The following is a 13,395-nucleotide window of genomic DNA, read 5'->3' on the forward strand; positions in this document are numbered from 1 at the left end:
TGTGATCAATTCAAACACACAAAAATGTTGAACTCAGAAGTATTTTCCTAATTCTCCTGGTTTTTCAGAATTAGGAAGATGATTCAATGCTTCTCTGTAGTATCTGAGAATTAAACTGAATCTCTTTCATGTAGTATTCCCTCAATAAATGTACGCTGACTCACTGATAATTGCTTCTTCAGGTCACACCTCATTCGTACACATATGCGGAATTTTTTCTATCATCTCTGAAAGGTCCTACAGGTCTGCTAATAATTGAACAAGCATGGCCTGGTGCTGCATGCATGCACTTGAAATGAACCAAGTGCAGTTTTAGGGCTTTCCATTTGAACATCAAAGGGCACAATGCTGTCAACGTGCCCCCATCAAGTCAGCAGCCTAATTTACTATTTAATAATACATTGGTGTGGCAGGCCTCTCTTTGCAGTCTTTTTTTGCCCAGGGCTGTTACAGCTCAACTAGTAACTCTGCTGTTAAAAAATTGATCAGCTTTCTTTCTCCAATATTTGGAAAAGGAAAAATAAGATTTATTCTAAGTCAAAAGTCTTTATCCACTTCAACCCCTCCTTACTCCAGAAAAAGGTTAAAAGGGCTTAATTAAACATAGAGAGAGGCAATAAGGTAAAATAAACTTTAAAATTAGTGATGTAAGGGCCGGCCCCGTGGCTTAGCGGTTAAGTGCTTGCGCTCCACTGCTGGCGGCCCGGGTTTGGATCCCCTGCGCGCACTGTCGCACCGCTTCTCTGGCCATGCTGAGGCCGCGTCCTACATACAGCAACTAGAAGGATGTGCAGCTATGACATACAACTATCTACTGGGGCTTTAGGGGGAAAAAATAAATAAAATTATAAAAAAAATATAAAAAAATAAAATAAAATAAAATTAGTGATTTAGGAAATAGGACAAAAGAGGAAAAGGTAAAATGGTTTCTACATAAGAAACTTGCTGTAGAGTAGTGTCTGTATGAACTAAGACACAAAGCCTGTCTTTTTCAAAGTGGTCTTGGAACTTCCTATGCTAGAATCTCTTGAAATGAATCAGAATCCTGGGCAGGGATAGGTGGGTAGGGATAAGCAAGAAGGATGGACAACTGGGAATCTTGCATTTGTTAGAAATTCCAGATGATTCTTATTCTCACTAAAGTTTGAGAATCGTGTTGCTCTACATGTTTAGCAGCCAATACAAAAAGGGAGACATGTTTTGTTACATGATTCGCAGCATCGCTAAGATAGAAACAACTCCATTGCCCCAGAGAAGCACAAGAATTCCTCCTTACTACGACCAGAGAGAATTTCTTTCTAGGTGCTTTGGTGGTAATATACTATCCATTAATATTAATCTTTCCATAGAAAGTTTATTGTAATAATCTGAACTCATGGGTATTGGTTTTGATATCTAGAACAGTTAAGTCATGCCATACAATTTCTTTATCCACAGTATAGCAGGACAGAGAGAAAAAAAGAATTCTCTCTTTATTTCTTACATATCAGATGACAGAATAAAGTAAATTACATTGGCACCCTGTTCACAGTATTGCATTCTACTTCCCCTCCTCACTCTTGTTCTGCAAGCTCACTCTTTTCATTAGAAGATGAAATCATTATTTTGGAGAATTGGAGAGTGAACATATTAGGGAATTTCAAGTACGGTCAGTCTGTGTGTTGTTCTCAGTCTTTGAGAACTGAGCAATCCTATTGACCTTTATAGCATCCTGTCCCTCCAGTGTGCCCTCTTCCCTAATCAATTCTTTGGCCTCATGAGCGCCAGTGGGTGGAACTCTTTTTCCACTTATCATGGATCCCCTGCATCAAAGGCACATCTTATATATAGTCACGTTCAGATCATTGCCATCTCCTATGAAATCAAAATGAAGAATTTCCTTCCTGGCTATAACATCTATCTCTGACACTACAGTTTTTCTAGTCAGTGAACCAAATAGGTATTTGTCATCCTGATTGTGACGTATAGTCTCTCAAGTCCTTTCCAATTCTCCCTGTGTATGATCCTTGAGCTGGTTTTAAATGCTGTCCCAGACTAAACCCTGTGGTAACTAGCATCCTGAATTCCTGGCCCCTTTGTATTTTTTTAATCCTGGAACAGGAGAAGTAGTAATACAGGTAATTGGAATAGTTAGTGGATTAACTATTTGGACTGTTAGGAGTTGTTAATCACTGCCTCTACGTTCCAGTAGCACTTGATTTCTTACTGCTCTCCCTGAACTTAGCCCATGAGGTGTAGTTTTTAAGCATGTGGTGGTTTCCTCAGTGGAACGTGAGCTCCTGCCCTCAAACAGTCCCAGATGTTACTTGTCTTTTTATCTCCCACTGTGTCTGGCAAATAGTAAGCCCTGAATAAATGTATTTTAGCTGCATGTAATTGAGACATTTGGCCATTATGTACTTGTTTTCCATTAGAACAGTTATTACTATTACCATGTCTAAATATTTGTTGAATTGAATAGATAAGCTAGGAGTGTATTACAGTGTCTAATTTGTAGTGTTTTGGGCACCAAAAGGTAAAAGACATGGATTCTTTCATTTAAGAAAATACCACGTTTGGCAAAGAAAAAAATAAATTAAAAATGCCTTTCTCTGAAGACAAACATATTCCTCATGACTATTATTTTATGTTTGTTTTACTTAAAATAATATTGGATTTAGTTCACGGAGTTGGAGGCTTATAGTGCCTGAATACAATATGTGGCATGTTCTAATCAGCAAAACTTTAATACTTTAAGCAAAACTTTTAAATAACATATGCTTATTATAGAAAATTGGAAACATGTGAAGGAAAAGCACCTCCATCTCCCCCCTGGAGACAGTGTATCTTAACATTTTGGTGTATTTATTTCTCCTGTTTTTCTGTGATTAATTTTAATAGTTGAAGTTCTACCCTCTACATAATTTTGCATTTTGCTTTTTTCACTACATCCTGCATGGTCTTGATCTATTTTCCCAATCTGTGATTCCACAGAGATTCAGAGTTATAAATAATGTGCATAAAACTACATATCTTTACATAATCACAGTTTGTGTGACCACGTTCTAAAATGTTGCCTTTATGTAAGTGAAAGTTCTTGCAAACTTCTGCTTACAAACAAACTCTTGAGTTCATTGCAGCTTAAAATAAATACTGTTTTATTCTCTTTAGATAGTCAGTGCTGAGAGCAGTGTTTTTTATAAGGTAAGTGCCATGACCTGCCCCTTCTTCTCACTCAGACTCTTAAGCCTCCTGAGGGGAATTTTAAATAGACCATCATCTTTTTGCCTCTTGTTTGTTTTAATGAGGTATTTGGTGGGCACAACATGGAGCTAGAGAGACAATAAGTGATGGAAAGAAAGACTAGTTTGTACCATTGTTGAAGTAAAAATGCTCACAAGTTGTATACAGTTAATGGTCTCTTCCCCAGCCTTGAGGGTACCTGGGAACTCAAGGCTGGCCAGGGGGTTAGAAAGGAGCATAGCTGAATTCGGAAAGCATGATGGCGAGGCATGTGTTGAAACTAAACTGTTCAAGACACAACCCTCTATCCTTCCCTCTCACCCTGCTCCAGGGCCTTTTTCATTTCTTTAAACCCTCTGGATTGTTTGAATACTTTATTGTGAACATTAATTATTAATTATTTAAGAGATTAAAATTTAGTCCTAGACATATGAAAAACCACTGAATTACACACTTTAAAAAGGTAAGTTTTGTGGTATATGAATTATATCTCAATATAAATGTTAAGGCAAAAAATAGGAGAGATGGAAGGCCATTCCATCCATTCATTCATTTAAATAAGCATTTACTAAGTATCTAAAAAAATAGAAGCTTGCTTTGATGGTTGCAAAGGTGAGTGGCACGTAGACTGTTCTTTTGGGAGTTTATAGTCTAGGAGAGGAAATAACAACATGTATTTAAGTAACTCTAATACCAGAGGGAAAGGGGTGTGTATTTTAAGAGAAGTATAGATAAATTGCTGAGGAAAAGCAGGAGGAAAGAGTAATAATTCCAACAGCAAATGTTGAAGAAGGAATTTAGAAGAGAAATATTTGAGTGCTCATTGATTTTCCATAAATTAATGTAGAATTGATCAGGTAGGCTGGTAGACTTGGTAGTGGTGAGGTGAAGGAGTACCCCTCTAATTGCTCACACTTTCTCAGTGAATATTAGGCAAGATTTCTCCTGAGGCAGGATACACTGGGACAGTGGAAAGATAGGAGATGCTATGAAATCATCCTTTGGAGAGTTGTAGACTGTGCATCTTAGGGAATTTCAAATGAGGTCAATTTGTGTGTTTTTCTCCGGAACTTTTCAGCTTCTAGGTGTAAATGCAGAGTAGAAGAATAACTGGATATAAGTAAGAAGAGTTGGAGTTTATGACATGAATATGACAAAGGGGGGAACAAGCCAGGGAGTTTGAGAATGGTGAAAAGAAAGTAATGATAATGCTTTGGGGAAGTCAATTTTCAAAGCAACGTCAGCATCACCTGGAAACTTATTGGAAATGTAAATTTATGGTCCTAGACCTACTGAATCAGAAATAGGGTGGGGCCCAGGATTCTATGTTTTAACAGGCCCTCCAGGTGATTCTATAAGACATCAAAACCCAAGAACCACTGGTCTGGGAAATCTAAACTTCTTAAGGCAGTAAGTACAGTTATGGGAAAGGGGCAGAAATGGGTGATGATGGATAACTAAAAAGAAGTAGAGCGTAAGTATGGCTTAACATCTCCACTAGGGTGAAGAATTGTGTGAGTGGAGGAATTCAAGTAAGTGAGCTGTGAGGGTAGGCAGTGCTCGTCAGAGACTAGGATACTTGAAGAATTTTAGAAGTAGAGCAGTTAAGAGACTTAGGTGTTGTATGTATAGTCCATGTCCATGCTGCTTACCAAGGATCATGACACAGGTAGGAGTGGAGAAGAAAATTGTGAGGCAGGTAATAAAATCGCCATTGAGTGAGGAGTGACCAGAAAGTAGGCTGACAGCTAAAGAAGAATGGTTAGAGGTTGGTCTAGATCATTTTTTTCCCCTTGTCATCCGCTCCCCCTCCTTAGGCATATAGAATGTGAGAGAAAAACAGCCTGGACTCTAGACCCAAGCTGTAGGAAGGTGGTACCCTCATGTCCAGACTTAGTGTACAGGGTAAGAGTGTGGGAGGGCTAGGATGAGAGGAAGATTAAGTCAAATGAGTGAATGTACAGGTTAATGTGGAAGTAAATGACCAGGTGGAAACAGGTGACCTGAAAGTCTTGGACTCCTGCTTATTGCTGAAATAAGCAGGGATGTGAAACATAATGAGGCAAAGTGAAAGCTCTTTTATCTGACGTCATTAGGATCGGCACTTGTTTAGTTAACTGAAAAAGACAGTTATATGGAAGTGATGCATATATACCTTCAACATTTTATTTTTAGTTGTACAATAATTCATCATATTTGCTGCTTGAGCTTCCAAATGGTTTTCTTGGCATCAGCCACACTCAATAGTGTCATCTATGAATTCCAGGTTTAGTTTCTTTCAAATAGAACAAGAACTGAAAGACATTTGAGAAGTAACTTAAGGGCAGAGTCTTTCTAGACTTTTACATTTTATCCCTAATTTTTTATGGTTGTGTTGCCCACACAATTTTTTTTAATAATTTACCTTTATGGACTCGTTTCAAAGCATAGAATTTTGTTTTTAATACAGCTCTCTTTTAGCATCTTATGGTCTATTGATTTATGTATTATTTGATTAAATTACATAATTACAATGACAGGCATAAACAGGTTTGGGAACAAACACATCTGATTTGATATACATACAGTTCAACAAATGGGAGATGTGAGCCTGCATGAAGTCCCAAATATTCAATGTACTGTGAGTGTATGTTTTATAGAGAATTAATAGGCTAATCTGGCAAATTGGAGGTCAGATTAGAGAGTTTCTATCGTTGTTCTTAATGATGCATAGAGGAAGGTCAGTGATCTGGTTGAGCTGAGTGTGATACATGATTTCTCCTGAGGTTTCCAGTAGTGTGAAGCAAGAGTGAAGGGACTAGTTTCTGAGCTGGAGGGTGGATCACATTGGTAACAATGAGAGTCTGTAGAAATCCCTTTTAACTTCTAATAAAATCATTTAAATTATGAAAATTTTTTTGTAATATATTTAATGTAATTAATAATTATGCTTCCTGACAATTACTATGATTTTTGGATCATTGCTTGATTTAAGAATAGTGTGATACAATTAAATAGTATGTTAGCTCCAAACACATGTATGATATACATAAAATCCTAATTTATGCTTTTCTAACTTTTATTTTTGGCTTTATGGCTTGCATCTAATAATATACAAAGAGGATTTCTCAACGTACAAAATAAATTAGATTGGAAATTTTTAATCATTTTTTAAACCGTTTTTGAGATTTTTGTATTTGAGTGAAATATTTTTCTCTTAAAGGTATTGCTGTAATTTCCATTGTTATCCGTGTTTTTGACTGTATAAACACCATTCCAGTAGGAAAATATAATTTTTTCAGTTAAAAGAACATCTTTTATTAGAATACCATTCTAAATCTGTAGTCAGTGTACTTTGGCATATGATACAAATAAATGTATTTATAATACTAGGAACTAAAAGCGCCAAACGACATAACTTAGATAACAGGAATCTTTCAGGGCTTAATAAGTCCATCAGCTATGCTCCATAAATTTCCGTCTTCTCATTTAACTTGGTCTTTATCGCAGATATGAACATGACCCATAAGGCTATTGAGTAAGACAAGGTTCACAGATGACTGTCTTTGGAAGCTATCCGCACCACTGCTAGAACATATCACTTTTGTGCTGCGTGAATTAAAATAATTATGACTAAATTTTATCTGTTAATTTGTCTTATTTAGACTGGCTGTCCCTGTCAGGAAGAGTATATTCCATATCTGTTTTCTTCATGAAATTAAACTTTGTATAATTTCATGCCAGAAAAATTTTGTCTTTATTATGAACTGCTATGTTTTGTTTTGTCAGACAGTTAAAATTATCGTTTACTATTTTGCCTTGGCTGCCAGGAATTTTAGAGCTAGCTTGTAGTGATTATGCACCAAAGTTTTCATATAATTATCTTCATCTTCTCCCTCTCTTACCCTCTTTTATCAGTCTTTAATTTTTGTTTTAGTGATTCTATCATGTTTTTTATTATAAATAGTCTTAATTCCTTTTTGAAAGTTGGTGGTAGATAAATTCAACAAACAATTATTGAGTATCTACTTCTTGCCATTAAATTAATTCTGTTAGACTGAGAATGTGAAAAAAACAGGCTATGGCTTCAAGAAGCTGGAAAAAAATAACTTTCTCAGAAATTCCTAGGAAATATTTTGTTCAAATAGGAACATAATATATGTATTTTTCTAGGCATATAAAGTGCTTATGTTTATTATTTTATTGCTAGTTAAAAGTCTTCATTAGGATAGATTGCCATTACCAAAGCCTACATGTTTTCTAGAGCTATTTTGTTTTATTCAGATTTAAAATTCAGGACTGAAAGCTGGGTCTCGCATAATCTCTGAGGTAGCAATGCACACACAGTCAGCTATTTCTGTTCTTAGATATCTGCAGAGAGTTGTGAAGCTGGTCTTCTGTGAGAACACACTGCCCTCAGGCCTTTCAACTCCGCTCTGGGGAAGAGATGGTATGTGTGACATGACCAAAGGTTGCCCAGGGAATCTTTGAAGAAGATGATAGTTTGTCTGATAAATATTATAAAACAATTTTGAAAAGAGAAGGCATTCCTACTTTGAGTCTAAAAAGGAAAGAAAGCCCTTTTCAGTTGCTCATATTATTCTTTTATGAAGAAGAGTCTCTTATGCTTTGTGCAACTTTTGAATGAATACCCAGTCCCCTGAAAATTCAAACTACTACATAAAGGCTTAGAAGATTGTAAATACAGTGGTAGCCCATTACATAACTGGTTGGCCAGAAGCATCATTTACAAAAACATTGGCATTCACACATTTTTAAATGTGAATTAAATGTATCTTTTCACCACTCTATGACCTGACTTTTAAAAACTAGGTTTGTGAATTATTCTGACCCAGATATGTCATCCCTTGCCCTATGAAACAGAATGTAGTTATTGCCTGAATTTTTATGGAACTGATTACCCTTTAAGTGAATGTCCTTGTCTTCATTCCTCATCTTCTCATTCTAACTGTTGGCCTTTTGCTTATTTTACTGCTTATTAGCACCTTTATGTAATAGGCAGAATAATGCCCCCACCAACATGTACGTGTCATAATCCCCACAACCTGTGAATGTTACATTACATGGCGATAGGAAATTAAGGTTGCAGATTGCATTAAATCTGCTCATCAATTTACCTTAAAATAAGATTATGCTGGTTATCTGGGTCTGCCCAGTGTAATCACAGAGGTCTTTAAATGTAGACAAGTGAGGCAGAAAGGGATGGGGACATCAGAGTGAAGTGACATGAAAAGAACTCGACCCACCTTTGCTGGCTTTGAAGACTGAGGAAGGGGGCCCCACGTGAGCCAGGGAATGCAGGACACTTCTGAAACCTGGGAAAGGCAAGGAAGCCTGTCTCCTGGAGCCTCCAGAAAGGAACGCCCTTCTGACCCCTTTGATTTTTGGCATCCAGTGAAATCCATGTTAGATTTCTGACCTACAGGAGTATTAGATAATAAATTTGTGTTGATTTAAGCCACTAAGCTTGTGGTAATTTATTATACAATAAAAAGTAATACAGGGCCGGCCCCGTGGCTTGGCGGTTAAGTGCGCGCGCTCCGCTGCTGGCGGCCCGGGTTCGGATCCCGGGCGCGCACCGACGCACTGCCTCTCCGGCCATGCTGGGGCTGAGTCCCACGTACAGCAACTAGAGGGATGTGCAGCTATGACATACGACTATCTACTGGGGCTTTGGGGGAAAAATAAATAAATAAATAAAATTATTAAAAAAAAAAACTAGTACAGTCACACATTGCTTAATGACGGGGATACTTTCTCAGAAACTCGTCGTTAGGCAATTTCTCTGTTGTATGAACATCATAGAGTGTAGTTACACAAACCTAGATGGTATAGCCAACTACACACCTAGGCTGTATAGTACTAATCTTATGGGACCACTGTTGTATATGTGGTCTGTCGTTGACCAAAATGTCATTCTGTGGCATATGACTATACTTTTACCCATGTTCGAGAAAGGAAAATGAAGGTGAAACTCAAGGCAGGGAAAAGATTTAGTGTGGGTTGAAGTTGCAACTCTTGCTGACAGAGAGATAAAGGCCATCACTGAATTTCAGCCCCTGCTCTCACTGTTTCCCATTAATACAGAAAATCTACATGTGCCTGTTGCCAGTGTAATGACCTGAAATACACGCTTCAAAACAATATACCTTTGTTTCAGTCTGCCTCCAGTCCACCCATGTGGCCATCATTGGAGTGATCTTTTCATAGAACAGATTTAATTGTGTTATTTCTCTTTAAAGTCCATTTCATGATTTTCCATTGCCTAGAGAAAAAAGCCCAAATGTGTAGCTCATCAGTCAAGGCCCCCCTACAACAGAAGCTTCTGCTACTGCCTATGTCATACTTCTCATTCCTTTGCACCTTATGTTCAGCCAAGGTGAGGTACTTACGTTCTGTGAGCCCAGCATAGTATTCTGCACTTTTCTCCTTCGTATATGTCATTTCCTGCCGGATCATCAATCATACCTGCTGGCAGACTCCTAGGAACTGAATTCTTCAAGACTCCACTCAAACATTAGATTCTCTGGAAAATCATGGAAGCTTTCACATCAACTTAAAGTGTTTGGTCTGTCCTTTATGCCACATTGTGACTTGTAAACCTTGCAATATTAAAATTATTTCTTTCCATTTCATTCTTAAACTAAACTGTGAGCTTCCTGAGGGCAGCAAGTGGATCTAATAACAAATCTAGGGGACTTAGTATCTCACATAGCTTATACAGTAGGTGCTCAATAAATAAATATTAAGTGAACAAATGATTATGTTACCTGACCTGGCCAACCTTCCACAGAGATGCCATTAGAATGCAGCTTTCTGATTCCCAGGCCAGTCTTTGATTAGATTCTGCCACTAAAATTTAAGTACCATAAAGGAAATTTTTCTATATACCTAGGGAACATTTTTCATTTTAAATAAAATTCTGGTGCTGACCGACTTCTTTTGTTTGATGCCACTCCCCTTTCTGTCCCTTAATTTAACACTTGCAATTTCATAATTTTATTGTATTGAAAATGAAAACATGGAAATAATCTCTTTTGTTTAGTTTTTTCCTGGTTCTATTTGGAAAGATTAATTTGTGCTGTGTATCTGTTTTTATTCTTAAAACGTTGAGAAGACTCTGCAATTTAATAGACTAGCATAACAGGTATCAAAGTCTTTTGGCTTTAAATATTTCAATTTTCTCTCAGCATTTCTATTTTCTGCTTTTGTAGATTTGATATTTATGTCAATTTCTCAGTGGTTACATATAGGTTTGACCTTGCTGCACGAGTCTTTATGAAAATGAGGTAATGTATACGGTAGAAATTGGAAACTGTAAAGCACTGTTCAGATGGAATAAATTATTTTCATAATTTTTTTATTACTTTACACTCTTGACTGCAAAACATTCACAATTTTCACGATGATGGGAATAGTTCCACTGGGAATTACTCTATACAACAGCTGTCATAATTCAAAATCTTAAAATGGTTGGCATAATTTTTAGTGTGATTAGTAGGACACATCATTCGTGCTGCATAGTAATTTATAAGTTTGGTTTACTACTTTAAAAAAGGAAAACACTTTTTATTAAGATGAATAAATCCATGTTGGTGTTCATGTTTTATATAAGAAGATTATCAATAATTTAAAAAATAGTAGAAGTCATTGATGAATCAATGAGACTTAAATGTATTTAAAACAGATTTTATTTTTGAAATATTATGAAAATGTTGATAAATGTCCAGAAACTGTAGATTGTAACTATGGAAATTTCCCGCTTGATTGAATGCATTGCTTGGATGCCCACTGTTGCATTTGGGTAAAGCTAACTTGTTGTTTTAGAATGGCTCAAAGAGCTAGGCAAAGCCAAGGTTCAGAACGTGTCTTCAGGATTTGAATTCTATCACATTTGGTAGGTGATTCACCAGGACTATTTGCTTTCTTTATTTGAAGGGCAGCTTTAAAGTAATCTTCTGATATAGCTACTGATATTTTCACCGAGAAAGAAATGTCCTGTGAGAAACCTGTCTTCCTTAAATGTACCAGACATATCTCCCATTGTGCATCAACAAATTGGCATTATGGTTTTTTTTTTTTTTTTTTTTTTTTTTTTTTTTTTTTTTTTGTGAGGAGATCAGCCCTGAGCTAACATCCACCAATCCTCCTCTTTTTTTGCTGAGGAAGACGGCCCTGGGCTAACATCGGTGCCCATCTTCCTCCACTTTATACGGGACGCCGCCACAGCATGGCCCACCAAGCAGTACTTCGGTGCGCGCCCGGGATCCGAACCAGCGAACCCCGGGCCGCCGCAGCGGAGCGCGCGCACTCAACCGCTTGCGCCACCGGGCCGGCCCCGGCATTATGGTTTTTTAAGAGCCAGTCTCCAGTGAATTCATTTAGAACAAAATGAGTCTAGAGAACCTAATCATGCAGATTGTGCTAGAGACTTACCTCACCACAGAGTACACTTTTCTAGAAACCACAAAACCATTCTCATGTACATCATGTCAGTTTCTCATCTCCTTACAGGATGCCAGATAAATTGACACATTCTTACTCCTTGTGTCTTCTTTGAAGAGATTCCTTACTTGCACCAGATTTCTGCCATTATATCTCACTTTCCTTATTATAAGCAGCGAGTCCCTTTATTCTTTTAAGTATGTAAATTCACAGTGTATGATAACTTCTAATTCACTCCATGGACTTGAAGCTTGTCCGTGATAGTTTTAGTGAAACTACTAGTTGCCACTCTCCCTAGTTGTGGCTTACATTTCACTTTTGAAGACTTCAGCTCTCTGTCCACTTGTTTGAGTGTCTTTTCTTGATGATACAAAGTTCAAAATAAGTTTATCTGAACACAGTCTCTCTATCATGATCCCTTAAACAGTTTGCATGAATTCCCATGTCAGCTTGATGTTACAACTGCAGCCATTTGTGGTCTTTTTTAGGTCAGCTGGGTATTTTTCTATATGAATAACTCTGTTTCTATAAATAACTATCAGCAATGATTGTTTTATTCTTGCCTCCCAGGTACTACAGTGCAACCATTCTGCAGATGTCCGGTGTTGAAGATGACAGACTTGCAATATGGCTGGCTTCAGTTACAGCCTTCACAAATTTCATTTTCACACTCGTGGGAGTCTGGCTTGTTGAGAAAGTGGGCCGCAGAAAGCTTACCTTCGGTAGTTTAGCAGGTAGGTGCCTGGATGAAGAATTTAATTATAAACTTTTCTCTAATGATGACAAGTTTACCTTCCAAAATGCAATACCAATACCATTTCTTATATGGTTTTCTTAGCCAAATAATAGAGTTCCTCTAGACAAAAAGTTTTTGAAAAAGAACTTAATGAATGTTGTGATATGTAACTAGAAACTAGAATTGTCTAAAAACAATAATTGTAAAAACAATTTCAGTCTACTGAGGGTAACATTTTGCTGTTATTATTTTGAGTTCTTCTCAAAGGTACAAAAGTGAAAAGAGTAATCATTTTTTGTTCTTTCTTGATTGAAAAACTTGGTATTCATAAACTCACTTTTTAACATATGTTTTATTTTTAACTTTTGAATAATATGGGAGTAAATTTGGAGTATTTTTTTCCCAAGATCTTTCGACAGTGGAACATTAGAACCATGTAATTTCTTCACAAAGCAAGGACAGACTCTTTGGGTTTGAACTAGGCCTAAATTGTAGGGTAAATTCTGATTGGTTAAGTATATTTTCTATGATAGCTAAATAAGACAAAACCTTTCTCACTTTCAAGTATGTTTTGTCTTTAAATTCTGCCCATTTCCTTCATTATTTCTCTGTAACACAAGGCTGTTTCACTGGACCAAATGAGACCCATTTTCGCCATTGTCTTCACATGGTTACATCATATAATTTTCTCATCTTTTTCAAATATACAAGCAGATTCCTAGTTATCAGTTAGCTGTCCTTTAATAGCTCCTGTATAAGTTTATTTAGAGTAAGAATACATTTTTCCATTAAAGTGTAAAGTTTCCAGGCTAGCATTAACTAAATTCTGTTTTAACCAAATTATACCTAAAAGATTGATCTATTTAGAACTGTTTCAGGCATTTGTCCCAGATTCTGATGAGAAAATACATTCTGAGTTTCATACTCAGTTATTAAGAATGTATACTCTCGGGGGCCAGCCGAGAGTATACATTAACTGGTGCAAGCAGTTA

The 13,395-nt window shown here is 36.9% G+C and overlaps 1 protein-coding gene across 1 annotated transcript in view; it reads left to right on the forward strand.

The window, feature by feature from the left end:
- The window catches only part of SLC2A13 (solute carrier family 2 member 13), a 330,082-nt gene that overhangs the window by 214,248 nt on the left and 102,439 nt on the right, over positions 1 to 13,395 (forward strand). The window contains exon 5 of the mRNA XM_058558506.1: positions 12,238 to 12,401. Coding sequence (XP_058414489.1) covers positions 12,238 to 12,401 — 164 coding nt within the window. The remainder of the gene's footprint in view (positions 1 to 12,237; positions 12,402 to 13,395) is intronic.

The sequence above is a fragment of the Diceros bicornis genome, chromosome 17 (assembly GCF_020826845.1).
Source record: "Diceros bicornis minor isolate mBicDic1 chromosome 17, mDicBic1.mat.cur, whole genome shotgun sequence".
Classification (NCBI taxonomy): Eukaryota; Metazoa; Chordata; class Mammalia; order Perissodactyla; family Rhinocerotidae; genus Diceros; species Diceros bicornis.